Here is a 22,933-nt window from a genome sequence, read left to right as displayed (position 1 = left end):
GCCTCTCCTCTCTTTCCACCAAGGCCCACTAAGGCCCATTAAGTCCCCGGGGAGTTCCGGTAACCTCCCGGTACTCCGGTAAAATCCCGATTTCATTCGGAACACTTCCGATATCCAAACATAGGCATCCAATATATCAATCTTCATGTCTCGATCATTTCAAGACTCCTCGTCATGTCCATGATCATATCCGGGACTCCGAACAACTTTCGGTACATCAAAACATATAAACTCATAATATAACTGTCATCGAAACGTTAAGCGTGCGGACCCTACGGGTTCGAGAACTATGTAGACATGACCGAGACATGTCTCCGGTCAATAACCAATAGTGGAATCTGGATGTTCATATTGGCTCCCACATATTCTACGAAGATCTTTATCGGTCAGACCGCATAACAACATACGTTGTTCCCTTTGTCATCGGTATGTTACTTGCCCGAGATTCGATCGTCGGTATCTCAATACCTAGTTTCAATCTCGTTACTGGCAAGTCTCTTTACTCGTTCCGTAATACATCATCCCGCAACTAACTCATTAGTTGCAATGCTTGCAAGGTTTAAGTGATGTGCATTACCGAGAGGGCCCAGAGATACCTCTCTGACAATCGGAGTGAGAAATCCTAATCTCGAAATACGCCAACCCAACAAGTACCTTTGGAGACACCTGTAGAGCACCTTTATAATCACCTAGTTACGTTGTGACGTTTGGTAGCACACAAAGTGTTCCTCTGGTAAACGGGAGTTGCATAATCTCATAGTCATAGGAACATGTATAAGTCATGAAGAAAGCAATAGCATCATACTAAACGATCGTGTGCTAAGCTAACGGAATGGGTCAAGTCAATCACATCATTCTCCTAATGATGTGATCTCATTAATCAAATGACAACTCTTTGGCTATGGTTAGGAAACTTAACCATCTTTGATCAACGAGCTAGTCAAGTAGAGGCATACTGTTTGTCTATGTATTCACACATGTATTATGTTTCCGGTTAATACAATTCTAGCATGAATAATAAATATTTATCATGATATAAGGAAATAAATAATAACTTTATTATTGCCTCTAGGGCATATTTTCTTCAGCTGCTGCACCAGCCACCTCCGCCGCCGCCATTCCAGCAGCGAGGCGCGCCTCGACCACCCTCATCCTCTCCTTCCCACGGCAGGCACACCGGTCCCGGTAGCTCTCATGCTTCGGTGGACCGGTGATGGGGAAAACGAGATTGGAAGACTCCCGGGAGGACCTCGATGAGGAGATAACATAGAATCACACCGTGAAAGGCCTACCAAAACACCAAATTATAAATATATAAATAAAACACTCCATCATCTCCCCCACTCACCAAACCAAATATTCCGTGAGTACCAAAATATAAGGTGTATTAATTTTGAAAAATTAAAATTTCTTTAATTTTACCAAGTTCAGAACCAAAAATATCAACATCCACATACCAAATAAATAATATATGAAAATCCACTTCATGATGAATCTAATGATACCGATTTGATATTATTGATATTGATATATTTCTTTATAAATTTGGTCAGACTTAAAGAGATTTGACTTTTCAAAAAACAAATACATATTATATTTTGAAACGGAGTGAGTAACTTTTTTATAAAAATCCAACAACAAATGGCGCAGCAAAGTGCGCCCAACCCTTCGAGTATAGACTGTGAAGATTCATCAGTGTAAGTGTCAATTGTAAGTATTGTCTTCACTGAGGCCAACTCCACCGCGCGACCCTATCCTGTCCGGCCCCGTCCGTTTGGGGTAAAACGGACAAACGAGGCGGCCCAACGCGCGACGGCCCGGACTTATCTGGTCCGTTTTGTGTCCGGGCCGACCCATTTCAAGCGCATCTTTGCGTCGGGTTTGGGTCGCCGCGGACACCGAACAGACGCGCTGCTCGTCCGCGTCTGGCCGCGTGGCGGGGCGGCCACCTACCTCCCGGCCGCCAACATCTGCGCACGGGTGGCAGACCCCACCTGTCATCGGCTCAGTGAAAGGTCGTCGTCCTTCTTAAATGGGGACCCGTGAACCGGTCGTCGTCCTCATTTCCCACTCCGGCCCCTCTCTGCCCCCTCGAAAGCCGACACCCTAGAAACCCTAGCCACTCCCCGTCCTCGAACTCGCCGGCCGGCCGCAGCCATGGGCCTTTGGAACTACGGCCGCAAGGGGAAGCACGACCGCGAGGCCGGCCCCTCCTCGGACCGCCGCCGCGTATCCGTGAAGGAGGAGCAAAACGCGTCACCACCGTGCTCCTCCCGTCGAGCCCCCGCGTCACCGCCGCGCTCCTCCCGTCGAGCCCCCGCGTCACCGCCGCGCTCCTCCCGTCGAGCCCCCGCGCCGGCCCCCTTCACCATTGCCCCTAGGCCCGCCGGCTACCGCGACCGGCAGTACATCTGCGCGGACGTGTGCCGGAGGTACTGGGAGACGAGGACGTCGGTCCCGTGGAGCGACGCCCACCTCCCCAACGGATGGCACCTCTCCGCGGACCGGGTCCCCATCCCGCCAGTGCCGCCGACCGGCCGTGCCCGGCGCGATGAGATCGCGCGCCGTCGCCTCCTCCCCGACGACCTGTACTACGACCACATGTATGCCCTTGACTCCCCGCTGTGGGACACATGGCTCCAGGACAAGCACGACACGCGGCGCGCGTCGTACTTCGCCGGCACCGTTTCGGGGCCGCGGAGGCCACGTGCAGAGGCGCGCGGGCGTACGCGGGTGCGCGGCCTGACACCCACGTCGTCGCCTTCGCCGTCTCCGTCGCCTCCTCCACCTCCTCGCATGACAGCGGAGGAGGAGGCCCGTCTCCTGCAGCGTGTCATGGACGACTCTATGAACACGCACGACGAGCGGCAGTGGAACGGCCTGGAGGAGGCCATGGCGCTCTCTGCCGCCGGGGACGTCGCCTTCCCGGAGCTGCAGGCGATGGGGGAGGACCCGCCGGCCGCGTTCCAGCAGCTGCTGGGCCAGGGGTGGGGCTGGTCCTACACTGCTCTGGAGATGGCCGCCGGCGTGGGCGTGAACTGGTGCCCCACTCTGCCACGCTCACCGGAGCGGGAGGCGTCGCCACGGGAGGAGGTGGTGCAGACACCTCCGGCCGTCCAGCCCGCCCCCGTCCACCATGCACCTCCGGCCCACCTGTGGACGCCGCCGGCCTACGTCGACCTCGTCAGCGACGACGACGACGACAGCGGCGGCCAGTGAAGACGGCGACGGCCACGGCACCGACGGGCGCGGCAGGAGCGGGCGGGGGGAGTTTTTTATTTTGTTTTTATATGTTAATTATGAAACTGGGCCTTTTAAGTGGCCGTGAAAACTGGGCCGTTTTGTGGCCGACCCCTATATATGTTTTATGTTTTTTTAAATGCGTTTACTTACTTTTTTAGTTATTTCTATATTTTTTTGTTCACGTCCATCCCGGACACGATTTGGAGTGCGGCCACGCACGACCCATCTAACAAAACCGGACATGAGCGAACCCATCGGCACCCCAAACGGACAGAATCCGGCCAATCCAGACGTCCGTTTGAGGTCGTGCGGTGGAGTTGGCCTGACGTGGGAGGGTAGGAGAAGCAACATCTGTCTAGACTGCTGCACGCACAACACCAAATTAGCATCGCTGTCTGAAAGTTCCACGCCTAAAATTCTGCACATATCCTCTCATAACAAATTGGCATGTTCCGATGCCAAAGCGTGCGCACGGCATACTTTTCCACTCCCATGTGTATCTCGCCCCCCTTTGCACCAAGCGATTCTCTCTTTTCTCGCTTTTACCACACGGCCAAGAATATCTCACCTCCGATCTCCCCAGCAACATGTGTCTCCTCGCCAAGAGCGAGCGAGTGAGTGGACAGCGACCTCAATAATGAGAAATGTCAAACAGAACCAGCCCTTTAGCACGCTTCTTCTCCCCATGCAAAGGGCAAAATCGAGGTGGCCCGGACCTCTCTGCACGGACGAAGAAGAAGAAGAAGAAGAAGAAGCTGCTGCCGCAGATGGTGCCAATGCACGTACCTGTCGTCCAATTAGCAGCGAGATCTTTCCCTGGCCAATGGAATCCAGCCTCACTCGCCGCTGCTCCCAAAAGGCCAGTGGAAACTTCCACCTCAGGGCAGTAAACCCCAAGTGCTATCCATCCGTCCGTCCATCCATCCTTATCTTCCTTGCCTTTTCTCCTTTATTAATTTCGCCCTTTCTTGCCGCCTGTGGCTCTGTGACTGAAAGCTAAGTGCAACTAACTGCTCACTCATCCGGATAAACAATGACGTTTTAGAGCCTGCTCAGCCTGCATAAACTTTACACTATCTAGCTAGCCTCTTTTGAATTAAATTAAATTAAATTAATTCAGGGTGGGTTGGTAACTCATCACAGGCCAGCAGTTTGTGCCTGTCGTTTAGCTGCCCGTTGATGACGTGCCATCTCACGATATTTGTTTAATGGCCTTGTTTATGCGCGGCTTGTGCCCACGTGTCAACCTTGGAGGCTGGAGGCTTTGGAAACGAAGGATTCAGATTTAGTCCTGCGTTTCCATCAGTTAACTGAAGAATGTTGGTGTTTCTTCAGTTCCCTTCAGTGTTTCATTTCCTAATACGTACAGTGCTAACCACTCTGACATCTTAGCAGTACACTAGAGCTCAGAAGACCCGGTATTCGGAATAAGTCTCCTCATCCAAGGATTATCCATGCCGACACCTGAGATCACACGACCGACACCCGATATTCCAAATTATCTCCACGGAAAAGTACCAATCAGGCAGTACCACTGCCCAGCCAGAGTATGTATGCGCATTCGTGTGACCACAGAACATGCTCGATCGTCAGTACTACACTGTCAAAATGCACTTGCCATTAATTTTTGTATGTAAATGCACCTTGTCAGTAGCCCATTTTACAGTAGCGGGCTAGATGCAACTAGTCGCGCTGGTGCTGCTAATTTGGAATAAAATCGACTGACTTAAACCACATTCAGAACACAAAAAAGGAGTAGTACTGTGGAGATTAACTGGCCTGGCGGCTGGCCGTTGGCAACTCCGGTTACCAGTAAAACAGACACGCCAACGAACAAGCTCGTGCAAGCAGGGTAGGTCATGCCCTGTCTTGCCTGCCGAACGGTGAGGACGACGAAGACCCGCCGCCGGCGCCGGCGTCGCCGTAGCCGTACCCGCCTTGCCCTCCCGTCATCATCTGGTGGTGATGCTGCAGATGTTGGTACCCTGCCGCCGGCGGGGACCCGTACATGGGCTGCCCCATCATCATGAACATGCCGCCGCCGCCGCCTCCCCCTGCCCCGGGGCCGCCGTACATGCCGCCATAGCCGCCGGCCTCACCGCCTCCGCCATTGTTCCTTGGCGTCGACTCCCTCTGCTGCGAGCCGGAGCCGCCGGGGGAGGGTAACACGCCAACGCCGCCGGCGCCGACGGCCTTCTCGCCCTCCAGCTCGCGGAACTTGTGCAGGTAGAGCTTGAGCGGCTCCATGTAGTCCTCGAAGCCGAGCGTGGTCATGGCCCACAGCAGGTCGTCGCCGTTGATGGTCTTGCGCTTCTCGCGCTGGCACTTGTCGGAGGCCTCGCCGGTGATGAAGGAGATGAACTCGGACACGCACTCCTGCACCGTCTCCTTGGCGTCCTTGGAGATCTTGGCGTTGGCCGGCAGCGCCTTCTTCATGATCCGGCTCACGTTCGCGATCGGCAGGAACCTGTCCTGCTCCTTGGGCGACGAGAAGTCCGCGTTGCTCGGCCCGCCGGAGTCGTTGTCGGAGTCCGGCATCGCCGCCCGCCGAAATTAGCCAAGAAACAGAGCAACTCCTCCCTTCTCCGGTCAACTCTAAAGCCGATCAAACGACCCAGCTCCGAATCAGCGGCTCCAAGAACAGGAGTGGAAGCGCGTCAATCGCAGGTGGAACCGGCGGGGCGGCGAGAATTTGTAGGAACCGGCGGGAGGAGGGGGTTGGCCTCCGCTAGTGGCGAGTGAGGTGGGAGGCGAGGGGGTTTGAGACTTTGACGAGGGGGAGTGGAGAGTGGCAGGGCCCGTCGGACGGATCGTGGGGATAAGAACGCATCGAGGGGGTGACGTGGCGAGACGTGGGCCGTTTGTTTGTCGATAAGTATTGCTGGGCCGGCGCCCGCGATGCCGTCCGCAGGTGCCACGCTGGCGGCATCCGGGGGAATTCGGTGCATCGATCGGCGCGGGTGGTCCATGCAGCCGTGGCGGAGGTCTGCCACGTCGGGTGCCTACGTGGAGCAGCTGGGTCTGACGTGGCCACCTCCCGGGCCTATTTTTATTTTTAACTCCGTTGGTCGGCGTAAGAATCTTGCTGTCACTTGCCTCCATTATTTGGGCATGCACCTACTCGCCTTTTGAGCGGCATCCCAATCAAAGTTAATGACAAGATCCTCCATAATGCAATCAAGTGGCATAGCGTACGCTCAAGTTCTATCAGCAAATATCTATGAGATCATGAGAAATGGGCCTATTGATGATACAACGATCTCATGCTCTCCGACTCAAACATTTGGTACGACGTTGATGAGAGGTCCTTGAAAAAACGTTGACAAGAGACCACACATATTTCATTTCGTCCAATCATTTGCTTTGTTTTTATTAATTTTAGGCCTCTGGAGGTATTTACCGCACCACAAACGAAAGAAGAATTGTGAATACCTTTGAGAGATCGAGCTCGCGTATATTGAGATTAACGAAGTCGTCGCAAACCATGTCGCAGTCGACGAACATATCATATCACTGAAAGAATACTGCTGAAAAGTCAAATTCAACAAATATACGAGCATTCATATCAAATCTAAAACTTAAACCCAGATTGATTGATTACATCATTAGAAATCTACCCATCTGTACTAAGCTTAGCTTGTGAACTATGAATACTTGGAGAGTCTCACTGTCTAATCCAATACAATAAGACACATTTTACGCGAATTGAAGATGTCTCCGTCAAAAATTATACCACGTCACGACATGCCACCTAGCAAGCATAGATCCGATATAAAAACACAATAGCTTTTCGCCACTATGCACCAACAACTTTGAAAAGAAGTGCTTTTTGAGTGATGCAAAAGCTTGCTGACCACGTTGCTACACAGGGCAACCAAGTCAAGCCTTTGTACCCATTGACAAGTGGCATCAAATCTAGTGCCCTTCCAAGTGCCATACTTTTTCAATGCCGCTGTTTTACTTCTCTTGCAAGCTAGTGTTAGTGCTTACGCATAAACCACTACCCTTCCGGTGGAAATTTTTTAAATCCATCTTATTTATCGGAAATCCTCTTTGGTGCCCGAGCACCATGTAGCTCGGAATCACGGCCATCACATTGGCTCGTGATTTCTGCCCTGTGCGCGTCTCATCGAAGTATATGGACCGTATTCCCACCATAGCAGGTCGGTAAGAGACATAAATGGCACGGGTTGAGGTGTCCAATTGATGGGCTAGAAAAGATGCTGGACAGGGGTTTGTTCAGTCTTGACTAATTTATGTCTATCTAATTTATTAGTGTGTACTTAGCGAGAACGGACGTTTGGCTCTTGGCCTTCATAGAGGCCTTTAAAAAAAATCAAATTTCAAACTTTTTGGTTTCAAAAAAGTCTAAAAAAATTTGTGCAAGTAAACAAGGATGTTATGTGTATGTATGTAAAATTTCAAGATGAATTGAAATGCGACCTGTACAAAAAAGATAAATTCATGCTCGCGAGGATGAATAGTATCATGTGTTAAAAATCCCCAGATTTGTCTTTTTTTGCATAGCCCTCATTTCAACGTATTTTGACCTGAAAATTTACACACATGTGTGTTCTGCCTCCATGTATATCTGTATTTTCTTCAGAATTTTTTAAAACATAGAAAATATGAAAATTGACGAAATTTAATTTTTTCAAAATCGAGCTCCGCCTCCAAAGGCAATATCCTGTACTTAGCATGATGTCAACTGCATAAACCTTCAATGTTATGAATATTAATGTAATCAAGGGCATAGATCTTCCTGACACTATTTACTAATGTTCTGCCCATGATTTTTAGTAATTGATAGGATTTTTTTTTACTAAAGCAACTAGGGCTGTTATATATTCTCCAGATGAAGACATTCTTATCGGTCAGTTTGGCAATCAAAAAGTACACTTCACTTCAATGTCCTCCATGATTCAAATGATAACACCACAAATTGACCCCAATAAATCAAAATGGGCACATTATGAAATTTCAAAATTAATATGGAGCTTTTTTTTCACGATTAAGTACCACATCATGGCATATTGCCCCAAACAAATTATCTGGCCATGCATGAAATGAAGGACAACCAAAGATCCGTATAAGCAAACTTAGAAAAAAAACAATGTTCAATCACTGCACAGAAAAAGAAAAGAAAAGAAAATGAATTTCAAAAGAAAACATATGTAAAGAAAATAGGAAAACAAGGAATGATGAAAAATAATGAAAAAAATTAACAAAGAGAAAAGAAGCCTTCCTAGTGTTTTGAGCCACCAGAAAAAAAAGTTCAGTGTTTCCACCATCGTACTTAATCATCATTCTTTTAAGCAATAATGCTACAGTTATACGCAAATATTTATATATTGGAATTATGGGCTGATGTGAAATGATGGAGTTGGCCGGTTGAAAATCACAAAGGACACATCAAGAAAAATCAGGGGAGGAGATAGGATTACCAGAGAGACCGCCCCGTAAACCATCATCAATAAACATTTGCCTGTCGGTGTAGTAATTTTTTTTCTTTATGGGGCTGTGTCTTTCTTAGTGAATTTCAGGAACATACTTAATTATCTCTTAATGCGCAAAAATAGTTAATTATCTCTTTTTAGAGCCGTAGTTTTCTTTTCTTGAGAATTTATTTAGAGCCGTTGTTAACTGTTCTGCATGTATTACATGGGCCCATACTAAGAAATAGGTGCGCAACAGTTGACTGCCAACCATCCACCTGGGCCACTTCAAAACCAAAGCAAATATTCGCACATCTGTTCACGTGATGAGCCTGGGCCAGCCGCATACAACAACGCTGTTGAAACTCGATGTATTCAAGTCCGTATTGTCTGGCTAAATAAATTTGGCTCAGATCCCCATGCTCCACCGAACGATTGGGATACCGAGCGCCATGTCGCTCGTGACCCAAAACGCCGTACTCCTTATTTATAGGCTTTTTAATGTATTTTAAGTTCTCTATAAAAGTTGTGAGTAGGGAGATGGTGGGAATTGAGGTTTACATTCTTTTTCTCAAATTACTTGAGTATCGAATTGAATTGATTAGCCAGAGAGCCAAGACATCTTTAGGTAAAGACCCAAACAATTCAATAAGAAAGTATGACTAGAGTGTAATGCCATGTCGTATCTCCCAAATGGCTTGCCCACCTCCATATTTAGGCAGCATGCATTTCTATCACAATATTTGTTCCGCTCATTGAAGTCAGGGCCAGTTCAATCATATAGCTAACGCAAAGTTGTGCTATTATTTCAAAGCATAATTCTCCACTTCTATCTTTTATAAAATGTTTGAAAAGATACATATGAGCGCATATAACCATTTTTTTGACTGAATACCCATATAATCATTTACCAAGTGTATTATCCTCTTATATATCCATGCTTAGATAACGGGGGAATAAGGATGCAAACGGATCGGATCGGACTGGATCGGACAATGCTTTTCCCATATCCTTGACCATATTTCTTTGTCGGATTTAAAGCAGAGCGGATAATAACTGGATGCAGATCAAATGCAGATTTTATCGGATTACGGATTCAGAGCAAAATCAGAGCGGACTTAGATCGGACACGTACGATTACAATGGGACATGATTTAAATTCTACTGTGCAAACAAAATGAACAAATTTATATTCAGCTGCATAATATTAGAGAGTGAACAAGCATTTAAAGTCATAACTCTCAGCAATACAACAACAATTTATATGCGATGATTGTAGTTAGTGGGCTAATTGGATATTTGGGCTTGTCGATTGGACTAATTTATTAGGTAATTCTATTTGATTACCTCGGGTAATCCGCAAAAAACACCGGATAATCCACAACCGTCGAATATTACCGCTACCATATCCGCTAGATATCATGTTGACCAGATTCGTATCCGCATCCATATCCAGCGGATTCGTGCAACATATTCTTAGAAACGGATGCGGGTGCAAAACCGAAATGAAAATTATCCGTAGAATTTACATCCCTACTAGGGAAAGACTAGAGTACAAGCAACTGTCGGGTGCAAAAAAATGGAAAAATAAATGCAGGCCATCAGATCTCTGACATCTCGATGCTTTTCTCAATTGTATGATTGGGATGGCATATGGACTGACCACATGGAATCTGGTGGAGGGATTTGTTTTGCATATACCTGTCTATTCGTTAGCAGGGATTTCATGAAATGATTATATCCTTCCACTATCTTTTGAGCAGCCAATCTAGATCATTCATCGAAGACACAACGTCCAACGTTGATTTTTTTTCTATATTTGCACCCTAAGCTCAACTTCAATTGTAGACTTCCCTACAAAACTCTCGTGATGTAGGTGGTCATCATGTCGTTTCTCCGAGGATCTGAGACACATACGCTCCCAAACATGTATATACACTCACCCATATAAGGGCATCTCTATATGATCCCTTATAGTTTAGCCCCTTATATGTCTCCTTAAACTTTACCCCTTTATTTCAGGAGTTAAAAAATGTGGTTCTTAGCGAAACTCTTAAAATTAAATACCTAAAACTTTTTTCACACAAATTTGAACATAGATAACACAGTTTGATTCAAACTAAATTGCATAATACGGATATAACATAGATAACACAATTTGATTCGAACTACATTGCATAACACAGATTTAAAGTAGTCGATTTGAACGAAATAAAACTAAAAAAACTAATCTAGGCATCGGCTTCGGAGCCAGAGTCTTTTTTCGGCCAGGATCTTCTCCCAATTCATGTTGCCTAGGCCGGATGAAAGGATCGATATAGTTGACTAGAGGGGGGGGGGGGGTGAATAGGCAACTAACAATTTTAGCTTTTCTTTACGAATTTAAACTTTGCATCAAAGTAGGTTGTCTAGATATGCAACTAGGTGAGCAACCTATATGATGCAACAACAATAAGTACACAAACAAGCAAGAGAAACAACACAAAAGTTTGCACAAGTAAAGGCACGAGATAACCAAGAGTGGAGCCGGTGAAGACGAGGATGTGTTACCGAAGTTCCTTCCTTTTGAGGGGAAGTACGTCTCCGTTGGAGTGGTGTGGAGGCACAATGCTCCCCAAGAAGCCACTAGGGCCACTGTATTCTCCTCACGCCCTCACACAATGCGAGATGCCGTGATTCCACTATTGGTGCCCTTGGAGGCGGCGACCGGACCTTTACAAACAAGGTTGGGGCTCTCTCCACAACCGAATTGGAGGCTCCCAACGAAACCACGGAGCTTCACCACAATGAAATATGGCTCCAAGGTGACCTCAACCATCTAGGGTGCTCAAACACCCAAGAGTAACAAGATCCACAAAGAATGAGTGGGGGAAATCAAATTTCTCTTGGTGGAAGTGTAGATCTGGGCCTTCTCAACCAATCCCTAGACAATCAATAAGTTTGATTGGCTAGGGAGAGAGATCGGGCGAAAATGAGCTTTGGAGTAACAATGGAGCTTGGGGAAAACGAGGTCAGTCAACTTAGAGAAGAAGACCTCCTTTTATAAGGGGGAGACAATCCAACGGTTACCCCCGCTCAGCCCCGCACAGGGCGGTACTACCGCTGGGGGGGGGGTACTACCGCTATGGCCAGCGGTACTACCGTTCCACCTCGCGGTACTGCCGCACAATGAGAAGTGAGCGAGAAGCAGAGCAGGGCCTGGACCCAGGGTGGTACTACCGTGGTGATAAGGGCGGTAATACCGCCTATGAGCGGTACTACCGCCTCTACTGCCGCAGCTAGTGCCACAAAACCCGACACGAGAGGAGAACCCTCAAATCGAGGCGGTAGGAGCACGGAGCCGCATCGGTACTACGGCTGAGAGCTCCAAGCAGTACTACCGCTATGGAGCGGTACTACCGCTTTGTAGCTCTTGAGCGGTACTACCGCTGGGACCAGATCTCGTGAGAGGACCGCAAGGGAGCCTTCAACGAAGGGGAAAAACTCAGAGGGTGCAAAGGGGATGTGTACGTGTTGATTACACCCTAGCCTAACCAATGCGGATCCCCTCTTGATAGTACGATGATTCTTACGACACAAGACCACCAAAACTGAATCGAAAGGGCTACACCGTCTTTGCTTCAAACTCTGAGGGGAGGGAATCGTCTCGCCAAAGGATGAATCTCTGAAATACTCAACGCACATGATTAGTCCGCAAATATGTTGTCATCAATCACCAAAACTACTTAGAGAGAAACATGCCTTAACAATCTCCCCCTTTTTGGTGGATTGATGACAACACGGGATTTGCACAAGAAGGTAAGACAAGAAAGTAGCACTACTAGGGAAAACCTTATACACAAAATCTTAGCAGCAGCGCGGTCTAAAAACAGACGCTACTGCTAATTAGCAGTAGCGAGCTTCCAAAACCGCGCTACTAATAGCACGGTAGCAGTAGTGGTCTAGGTGAAACAAGCGCTACTACTATAATTGCCACGGCGTTGCCCCCAGGCTAGATATTGTAGTAGCGCCCTTCCGAGGACGCGCTACTGCTAAAGTACTTAGTAGCAACGTTTTTCTTCAAAACACGCTACCGCTAAGTATTGCACCTAATTAAGTTTAGTCCCATACTGCTAAGCGAACAAGGTGTTTACCACCTTAAATATGTTACTTCTCAAACTATCTCGAGCACTTGGTCTTCATTGAACTATATGTGTAGGATTTGTGGCTGCAATATGAATCTTCACCTGTGCCTATACAGGTACTGTGAGGATTCATGTTGACTATTTAGGTTCTACACAAAAAGATTAATGATGACCAATGTATATTTTTGAAGTTTTTATATGCTTAGACTTAGCAATAGCGTTTTTTCAGGGCAAAGCGCTACTGATATTATAAAACAGAATGGAATAGCTATAGCGCATTTTGCTTGACACGCTATAGCTAACTTAGCATAGCGCGTTCCGGCAAAACACGCTGCTACTAGTTTGACTTAACCACCGGCCGCGCGGGCTCAAAATTTCGCTAAGTCCTTCCCCTCCACTTCCCCCTCTCCCCCATCTGCTCCATCGCTGTCGTCGCCCTGCTGCTCTCGACCTCGCCGCCGCCGCCCTCAACCTCACCACCGCCGCCTCTCGCCGCACACCCTCGACGCCGTCCCCGACCCCGACCTCAACGCCGCCCTGACCTCGACGCCGCCCCCGACCCCGACATCGACGCCGCCCTCCGCCGCGCGCCCAAGCCCCGACCCCGTCCTCGACGCCACCTGCCCCTCGCTCGCCGCAGTCACCGTAAGGCTCTGCCTCTCCTCTCCCCTACCCTCCTCTCTCTCTGCTAGGGCAATTCATATATGTGTTGATGCTGTGTTGATGTTCATATGAACCCTAGGTGTTCATATGAACCCTAGATTTGTTTAGGGCAGTAGGCATTTTTTAGCATTTAGGAAAAATGATTAACAATTTTTTTTAGGAAATTAGCTAGGGCAAATTTTTATGAAAATGCCTAAACAGTAATTTCATTCAAAAAACAAAAAACAGAATTGTTTTTCTTTCAAAAACTTGGTTAAACTAATTGTTGCTATGTAAACAAAAAATAAGATTGTTGTTATATGATATATGTCATTGATGTTCATTTGCATATTCCATTATTGAAGTGGTTCGATTGTGCCCAAGTTGCTTTGTTGTTTCCAGGGAATGAAGTCGAGTGGCCTATGTTTTGCCGGAATGTTGATTCATTTCCATTCCAGCAAATTTCAGGTTCTCGATTTGTCCACTTTTTTAGTAAAAGTCATGCCGAAATTTTTCATGAATTTCAGCATGACTTGTGCTACAAACTAGGACATATCGAGTGCCCGGGATTTGCCGCACCGGGAAGGAGTCAACATTCCTGCAAAAGCATAGGCCTTTTTTATGTCATTATTCATTTTATTAGGTATAGAATTAATTGATTAGATTTAATTGTAAGAACTAGTTGAGTTAATAGAACTAGTTGAACATGTCACATTTGTTGTTATTTTTTTAGTTAAAGAAACTTTTCCCGCATCGACGTCGACGATGCCTATCCCACATCCTCGTCATCGAGTCGGCGGAGGACACCTGCATCACCAGATGGGCCATGTCTGGGACTGGGCTCCGCCGGGGTGGTACTGGGAGGCGCTACCTATCGGGGGCGCAGGTTGGTGAGGAGCCAGCCTGTCGTTGACCCGAACCTTCTTTGGTGGCGGTCGCGTGGGCTAGTGACGGTCCAGAGGCTCGAGGACCCCGCGGAGGTGGTGCGTCACCGTGTCAGTGAGGAGGACGCGCACGTCCGTCGCTACTAGTTTGCATTGGAGCACATGTTCTCCAATACCTGGCAGGTTCTTCAGGGATCTCACTAGAGCTATGATCCTGTGATGGTTCCTTCTCTTTGGGTGCCCACCGCCCGCGCCGATACCCATCGTGCGCTAGGGTTTTAGTTGTATTAGTGATGTTATATGTATGATACTATTCGAGATGTATTAGTGATAATATTCGACGATGTACGGACGCATGAGATGATTTACTTTTGCTTATTGAATGCATGCTAATTTGAATACTTATTTATTTTATGATTTGGTTTTGCTTATTGGATGCTCATATAAATATGAGCCCTATAAGATATTTTGAGTATCCTGGTAGTTGTCTTCGTTTGATTTTCAATTGATGTTTCAACTATGAACATAGGAAATGTCTGACAACGAAAAGGATTTCGGTATTTGCAAATACTGCGAAGACGAGCGCGGCCTGTGTGACGGAATCTTCCTAGATGATGATAGGCGCTTCAACATCAAGCTGGACGTGAACTTCAAAGTGGATACAGTAAGTCACAACGACAAATATTTTTTCGTAATTAAGCATGACATCTGATTCATTTGCTTCAACTTATAATTTAATTTTTTTACTATTCTACTAGCGTATCCCCTGCCATGCAAGAGTTTTTGTCTTGGATAAGATAGGTTTCAGTCATACTATGGAGGTAAAGAAAGTTTACTTGAAGACCGAGCATGGTTGTATTTTCCACGCAAAATTATACAACACACACGACTACACCTATTTTGGATGCAAAACTTGGCGAGCACTATGCAAGACTTATGCATTTGAGCCCGATATGGTTATCACCTTTGATATTCGTCCGGAAGATGATATTGAAGGTAATATCGACATCTGGGTGGATGTGCAGACGCCTCCAGTTATACCATTATGTGAGTTTCTCAACCATATTTATGTCTTTGATATTGTTTATTCAAAAATAGTTGACAACTAATTTCTATTGTCAGCTTATTTCCGTTCAAGCAAACATGTCCAGCGCTTGGTAGACAGGACCTACTACTGTCTCGGGGCTGAACTAAACTGCGAGGAGCTAAGTCATTATGTTTCATGGCTTGAAGATCTTGATACTGTCAAGACAAATTTTCTTCCTGCACTTAGAAATGTTAGTACTGAAAACGTGCGACCAATAGTGTTCGTAATGAACTACGGTCACATCTATTTAGGAAAGATGGTAAGATTTTTACTATTTGTCCTTAGTGCATCTTTTGCATACATTATTTTTAAGCTAAACTTCATTGCTAAGTATGTTAGTATACGATGTTATTCAACAGGGACTCCCGATGAATGTTGTTCCTCATGGGATCGAGACTAAAGGTACCATGAGTATTGTTAGCTTACGGCCAAGATATCCTACAATGCACTTTAGTGCATTCAGGATTTCTAATAGCAAGCAATGCTTAATAGTGAAAGATTGGACCCAATTTGTGATGGAGGAGCGCAGAGAAGTACTAGGGGGCAGCAATCAGAAGCGTAACCCACGATTAGGAGACAGGTTCATCTGCATGCTCCAACTTGATGAAGGAGGAGAGCTACACATGTTTTATGTTATTTTACCCGAGAGAGAGCAGCAGGAGTGATTAGCTAGCTAGAAATGAGTTTGAATATGATGATGTGCTACACTATGACTATGATGATTAAATAGCTAGTGTTGGTGGTAATGACTATGATGATTATTATTAGCTAGTGTAGGTGGTGATTAGATAGCTACCACATCTAGTGTTGGTGGTGATTAGCTAGCTAGAATGAGTTTGATCGGATGATGATGTGCTACACTATGACTATGGTGATTAAATAAATACTGTTGGTGGTAATGACTATGATGATGATTAAATAGCCTGTGTTGGCGGATTAGATTCAAGTGGAGGCAACATGTGATGCACATCGAAAGCACTACTAGTCCAAACTAGATCAAGTTTGGATTAGTAGTATACTTTTGACATGCACCACATATTGCCTCCACTTGAACCTAATCCACCTTCATTTGACACACTGTTATGGACATAATGATATAAACCTTATAATTGGTATTGTACCAAAATTTGTATAACGACGTATAAATACACTAAAGATAAAAAAATGAAAAAAAGAATACTAGTAGCGATGGATAGTAAACATGCTGCAACTAGCTAGATTAGCAGCAGCGCGGGAGAGAACAAGCGTTGCCGCTATGTGTCTTAGCAGTAGCGCGTGTCGCACGCGCTACTGCTAAGTAATAGCTGTAGCGCCTTATTAATTAGTAGCGCGGCAGCCCGTGCTACTACTAGGGTTTTTCCTAGTAGTGTAGATGAACACCAGAACTACAAAATATAGACAGAGCTCCCCCTGAATGTGTGCACCTAAGAAGAGGAGACAAAGTAAAGCAAAGCACATACATTGGGATCAATGCTCCCCTATCTTTTGTAGTCTGACAACATTAGCAACAGGTAATGGAACATATAGAACTAGGAAGCATAAGGTACTTGAAAAACTAGATAATACCATATGAAAGAGAGCATATGTCTCACACCATATGAAAGGGTACCGGTTCTCACAAACAAAAACCAAACAAGCGCCAAACACGAGAAAAGAGTTTGCGAGAAAGACATGCAAGGCAAACACGCCACGCAAACACACGCTCGCAACTCAACACGACAAATCCCTAAGCTCACTCCCCCTTCGGCATCGAGACACCAAAAAGGCAAAGAGCGCTGCTCCAGGTGATAGCAAACTGAGGGGCTCCATCATCACATCCCGGTGGGATCGTCTGCACTGCCATCCTCAGTCGGAAACTGCTCGGTGTCTGAATCGGTCCACGGACAGTGCTGCTGAATCCACTCCTCCTCATCAGTGATCTTACCCTCAGATCCGCTGGCAACAGTCGCACCCAACTGGCACATGAGCTCCTTGTGACGACTCCTAGCCTGCTTCTCAGCTACATGAGTCATGTACTGACCATGAGACTCCATGCAGAAGAGTTTCTTCATCTTGCGCTTGAGCTTCTTCGCCCAAGAGGGCTCTGCTCCAGAAGGCTCATAGTTATCGTCATCATCAGCATCAGCCTCGGTCTCCATGTCAGCAGCTCCAGGCGGAACGCCAGAACTCGGAGCTGCGGTGCCACAATTCTTCTTCTTCCTCAGATGCTTGATCTCATGAGAACCTAGATCCCCAGTCTCCAACACCACCTTAGGATGAACACGCTCCAGGGCCTTCTCAATGAGCAACATGATAAACGGTCCATAGATAGGGCACTTTCGCTCAGAGATGGCGGAGACCAACTCAGACCACATGACATGAGAGATATCCAAAGAGTCTCCAGTGTTTTCTTCCTTCTCATGTTGACAGAAAAGAAGCATGTCCACAAGGAAAAAGTGTACCATATCCAAGTTGCCAATGCGAGGGAAGAGGGTCTCCCTGAAGATACGATGCATAATGTATAGAAATGCAGGCAGCTTGATGTCTACTACACAACCTTCTTCTTGTAGACGTTGTTGGGCCTCCAAGTGCAGAGGTTTGTAGGACAGTAGCAAATTTCCCTCAAGTGGATGACCTAAGGTTTATCAATCCGTAGGAGGCATAGGATGAAGATGGTCTCTCTCAAGCAACCCTGCAACCAAATAACAAAGAGTCTCTTGTGTCCCCAACACACTCAATACAATGGTAAATTTTATAGGTGCACTAGTTCGGCGAAGAGATGGTGATACAAGTGCAATATGGATGGTAGATATAGGTTTTTGTAATATGAAAATTTAAAAACAGCAAGGTAACAAATGGTAAAAGTGAGCGTAAACGGTATTGCAATGCTAGGAAACAAGGCCTAGGGTTCATACTTCTTCTAGCACTTGAGCACAATTATCCTTTCCATCATACTCACGAAAGATATTAAAAAGGTGAAGCGTATGAGACAAACTCAATTCCATCTTTATAATTTTCTTTTATAAACTAAACTAGTGATAAAACAAGAAACTAAAAGACTTGATTGCAAGATCTAAAGACATACCTTCAAGCGCTAACCTCCCCGGCAACGGCGCCAGAAAAGAGCTTGATGTCTACCACACAACCTTCTTCTTGTAGACGTTGTTGGGCCTCCAAGTGCAAAGGTTTGTAGGACAGTAGAAAATTTCCCTCAAGTGGATGACCTAAGGTTTATCAATCCGTAGGAGGCGTAGGATGAAGATGGTCTCTCTCAAGCAACCCTGCAACCAAATAACAAAGAGTCTCTTGTGTCCCCAACACACCCAATACAATGGTAAATTGTATAGGTGCACTAGTTCGGCGAAGAGATGGTGATACAAGTGGTATATGGATAGTAGATAATAGTTTTTGTAATCTGAAAATATAAAAACAGCAAGGTAGCAAGTGATAAAAGTGAGCGTAAACGGTATTGCAATGCGTTGAAACAAGGCCTAGGGTTCATACTTTCGCTAGTGTAAGTTCCCTCAACAATAATATCATAATTGGATCACATAACTATCCCTCAACATGCAACAAAGAGTCACTCCAAAGTTACTAATAGCGGAGAACGAACGAAGAGATTATGGTAGGGTACGAAACCACCTCAAAGTTATTCTTTCCAATCAATCCGTTGGGCTATTCCTATAAGTGTCACAAACAGCCCTAGAGTTCGTACTAGAATAACACCTTAAGACACACATCAACCAAAACCCTAATGTCACCTAGATACTCCAATGTCACCTCAAGTATCCGTGGGTATGATTATACGATATGCATCACACAATCTCAGATTCATCTATTCAACCAACACAAAGAACTTCAAAGAGTGCCCCAAAGTTTCTACCGGAGAGTTTTCATGTGCCAACCCCTATGCATAAGTTCACGAGGTCACGGAACTCGCAAGTTGATCACCAAAACATACATCAAGTGGATCACATGATATCCCATTGTCACCACAGATAAGCACGTGCAAGACATACATCAAGTGTTCTCAAATCCTTAAAGACTCAATCTGATAAGACAACTTCAAAGGGAAAACTCAATCCATTATAAGAGAGTAGAGGGGGAGAAACATCATAAGATCCAACTATAATAGCAAAGCTCGCGATACATCAAGATCGTACCACCCCAAGAACACGAGAGAGAGAGAGAGATCAAACACATAGCTACTTGTACATACCCTCAGCCCCGAGGGTGGACTACTCCCTCGTCTTCATGGAGAGCGCCAGGATGATGAAGATGGCCACCGGAGAGGGATTCTTCGCTCCGGCAGGGTGCCGGAACGGGTCTAGATTGGTTTTTGGTGGCTACAGAGGCTTCTGGCGGCGGAACTCCCGATCTATTCTGCCCCTCGATGTTTTTAGGGTATATGGACATATATAGGCGAAAGAAGTCGGCCAGGGGAGCCACGAGGGGCCCACAAGGGTGGGGGCACGCCCAGGGGGGCAGGCGCGCCTCCCTGCCTCATGGCCACCTCGAAGCTTCCCTCACGTCTACTCCAAGTCTCCTGGATTGCTTCCGTTCCAAAAATAACTCTCCCAAAGGTTTCATTCCGTTTGGACTCCGTTTGATTTTCCTTTTCTTCAAAACACTGAAATAGGCAAGAAAACAACAATTTGGGTTGGGCCTCCGGTTAATAGGTTAGTCCCAAAAATAATATAAAAGTTTATAATAAAGCCCGTAAACATCCAAAACAGATAATATAATAGCATGGAACAATAAAAAATTATAGATACGTTGGAGATGTATCAGCATCCCCAAGCTTAATTCCTACTCGTCCTCGAGTAGGTAAATGATAAAAACAGAATTTTTGATGTGGAATGCTACCTAACATATTTATCGATGTAATTTTCTTTATTGTGGTGAGAATATTCAGATCCATAAGATTCAAAAAAAAGTTTAATATTGACATGAAAATAATAATACTTCAAGCATACTAACAAAGCAATCATGTCTTCTCAAAATAGCATGGCCAAAGAAAGCTATCCCTACAAAATCATATAGTCTGGCTATGCTCTATCTTCATCACACAAAATATTTAAATCATGCACAACCCCGATGACAAGCCAAGCAATTGTTTCATACTTTTGATGTTCTCAAACTTTTTCAATCTTCACGCAATACATGAGCGTGAGCCATGGACATAACACTATAGGTGGAATATAATGGTGGTTGTGGAGAAGACAAAAAGGGAGAAGATAGTCTCACATCAACTAGGCGTATCAACGGGCTATGGAGATGCCCATCAATAGATATCAATGTGAGTGAGTAGGGATTGCCATGCAACGGATGCACTAGAGTTATAAGTGTATGAAATCTCAACAAAAGAAACTAAGTGGGTGTGCATCCAACTCACTTGCTCACGAAGACCTAGGGCATTTTGAGGAAGCCCATCATTGGAATATACAAGCCAAGTTCTTTAATGAAAGATTCCCACTAGTATATGAAAGTGACAACATAAGAGACTCTCTATCATGAAGATCATGGTGCTACTTTGAAGCACACGTGTGGAAAAAGGATAGTAACATTGTCCCTTCTCTCTTTTTCTCTCATTTCATTTTTTTATTTTATTTATTTATTATTTGGGCCTTCTCTCTCTTTTTATTTTTCCTTTTTGGCCTCTTTTTTCTTTTTCTTTTTATTTTTCGTCCGGAGTCTCATCCCGACTTGTGGGGGAATCATGGTCTCCATCATCCTTTCCTCACTGGGACAATGCTTTAATAATGATGATCATCACACTTCTTTTTACTTACAACTCAATACTTAGAACAAAATATAACTCTATATGAATGCCTTCGGCGGTGTACCGGGATGTGCAATGATTCATGAGTGACATGTATGAAAGAATTATGAACGATGGCTTTGCCACAAATACGATGTCAACTACATGATCATGCAAAGCAGTATGACAATGATGGAGTGTGTCATAATAAACGGAACGGTGGAAAGTTTCATGGCAATATATCTCGGAATGGCTATGGAAATGCCATAATAGGTAGGTATGGTGGCTGTCTTGAGTAAGATATATGTTGGGTTTATGGTACCGGCGAAAGTTGCGCGGTACTAGAGAGGCTAGCAATGGTGGAAGGGTGAGAGTGCGTATAATCCATGGACTCAACATTAGTCATAAAGAACTCACATACTTATTGCGAAAATCTATTAGTTATCGAAACAAAGTACTACGCGCATGCTCCTAGGGGTATAGATTGGTAGGAAAAGACCATCGCTCATCCCCGACCACCACTCATAAGGAAGGCAATAAATAAATAAATCATGCTCCGACTTCATCACATAACGGTTCACCATACGTGCATGCTACGGGAATCACAAACTTCAACACAAGTATTTCTCAAATTCACAACTACTCAACTAGCATGACTCTAATATCACCATCTCCATATGTCAAAACAATTATCAAGTATCAAACTTTTCTTAGTATTCAATGCACTTATATGAAAGTTTTTATTATGCCTAAAAGCAAATTGCCATGTTGTTCTAAAGGACTCTCAAAATAATATAAGTGAAGCATGAGAGATCGATTATTTCTATAAAATAGAACCACCGCCGTGCTCTAAAAGGATATAAGTGAAGCACTAGAGCAAATGACAAACTACTCCGAAAGATATAAGTGAAGATCAATGAGTAGTCGAATAATTATGTAACTATATGAAGACTCTCTAACATTTAATAATTTCAGATCTTGGTATTTTATTCAAACAGCAAGCAAAACAAAAGAAAATGAAATGACGCTCCAAGAAAAACACATATCATGTGGCGAATAAAAATATAGCTCCAAGTAAAGTTACCGATGAACGAAGACGCAAGAGGGGATGCCATCCGGGGCATCCCCAAGCTTCGGCTCTTGGTTTTCCTTGAATATTACCTTGGGGTGCCTTGGGCATCCCCAATCTTAGGCTCTTGCCACTCCTTATTCCATAGTCCATCGAATCTTTACCCAAAACTTGAAACTTTCACAACACAAAACTTAACAGAAAACTCGTAAGCTCTGTTAGTATAAGAAAATAAATCACTGCTACGTCTTGAGCTTGCATTGGTTTTCCCCAAAGAGGAAGGGATGATGCAGCAGAGTAGCGTAAGTATTTCCCTCAGTTTTTGAGAACCAAGGTATCAATCCAGTAGGAGCCCACGCTCAAGTCCCTCGTACCTGCACAAAGTGATAGCTACTCGCAACCAACGCGATTAGGGGTTGTCAAGCCCTTCGGGGTCACTTACGAGAGTGAGATCTGATAGATAGAATATTTTTCATATTTTTGATATAAAGATGCAAAGTAAAAAGTAAAAGCAAAGTAAATAGCAAAACAATATTAAAGTGATGGAGATTGATATGATGAGAATAGACCCGGAGGCCATAGGTTTCACTAGTGGCTTCTCTCAAGAGCATAAGTATTCTACGGTGGGTGAACAAATTACTGTTGAGCAATTGATAGAATTGAGCATAATTATGAGAATATCTAGGCATGATCATGTATATAGGCATCA

General features: G+C 45.2%; 1 protein-coding gene and 1 pseudogene across 1 annotated transcript; one reads left to right on the top strand and one right to left on the bottom strand.

Moving 5' to 3' along the window:
* The first annotated feature begins 1,787 nt into the window (after positions 1-1,787).
* Positions 1,788-3,239, top strand: LOC147984289 (uncharacterized). Its single transcript, XM_087539729.1, has one exon. The coding sequence runs from the start codon at positions 2,158-2,160 to the stop codon at positions 3,217-3,219; it is 1,062 nt and encodes a 353-aa protein (XP_087395855.1). The 5' UTR covers positions 1,788-2,157; the 3' UTR covers positions 3,220-3,239.
* A 1,600-nt stretch (positions 3,240-4,839) lies between these two features.
* On the bottom strand, positions 4,840-6,027 carry LOC125536354 (nuclear transcription factor Y subunit B-3 pseudogene; annotated as a pseudogene).
* Positions 6,028-22,933: the final 16,906 nt, after the last annotated feature.

The sequence above is a fragment of the Triticum urartu genome, chromosome 2A (assembly GCF_056163025.1).
Source record: "Triticum urartu cultivar PI428250 chromosome 2A, HENAU_Tu73, whole genome shotgun sequence".
Lineage (NCBI taxonomy): Eukaryota > Viridiplantae > Streptophyta > Magnoliopsida > Poales > Poaceae > Triticum > Triticum urartu.
Note: the sequence above shows the minus strand (reverse complement) of the source record. Positions and strands in the feature narration are given on the sequence as shown.

What these genes read in the sequence shown, in the direction of transcription:
- LOC147984289 (XM_087539729.1), top strand. Translation starts at nt 2,158, where the DNA reads ATGGGCCTTTGGAACTACGGCCGCAAGGGGAAGCACGACCGCGAGGCC.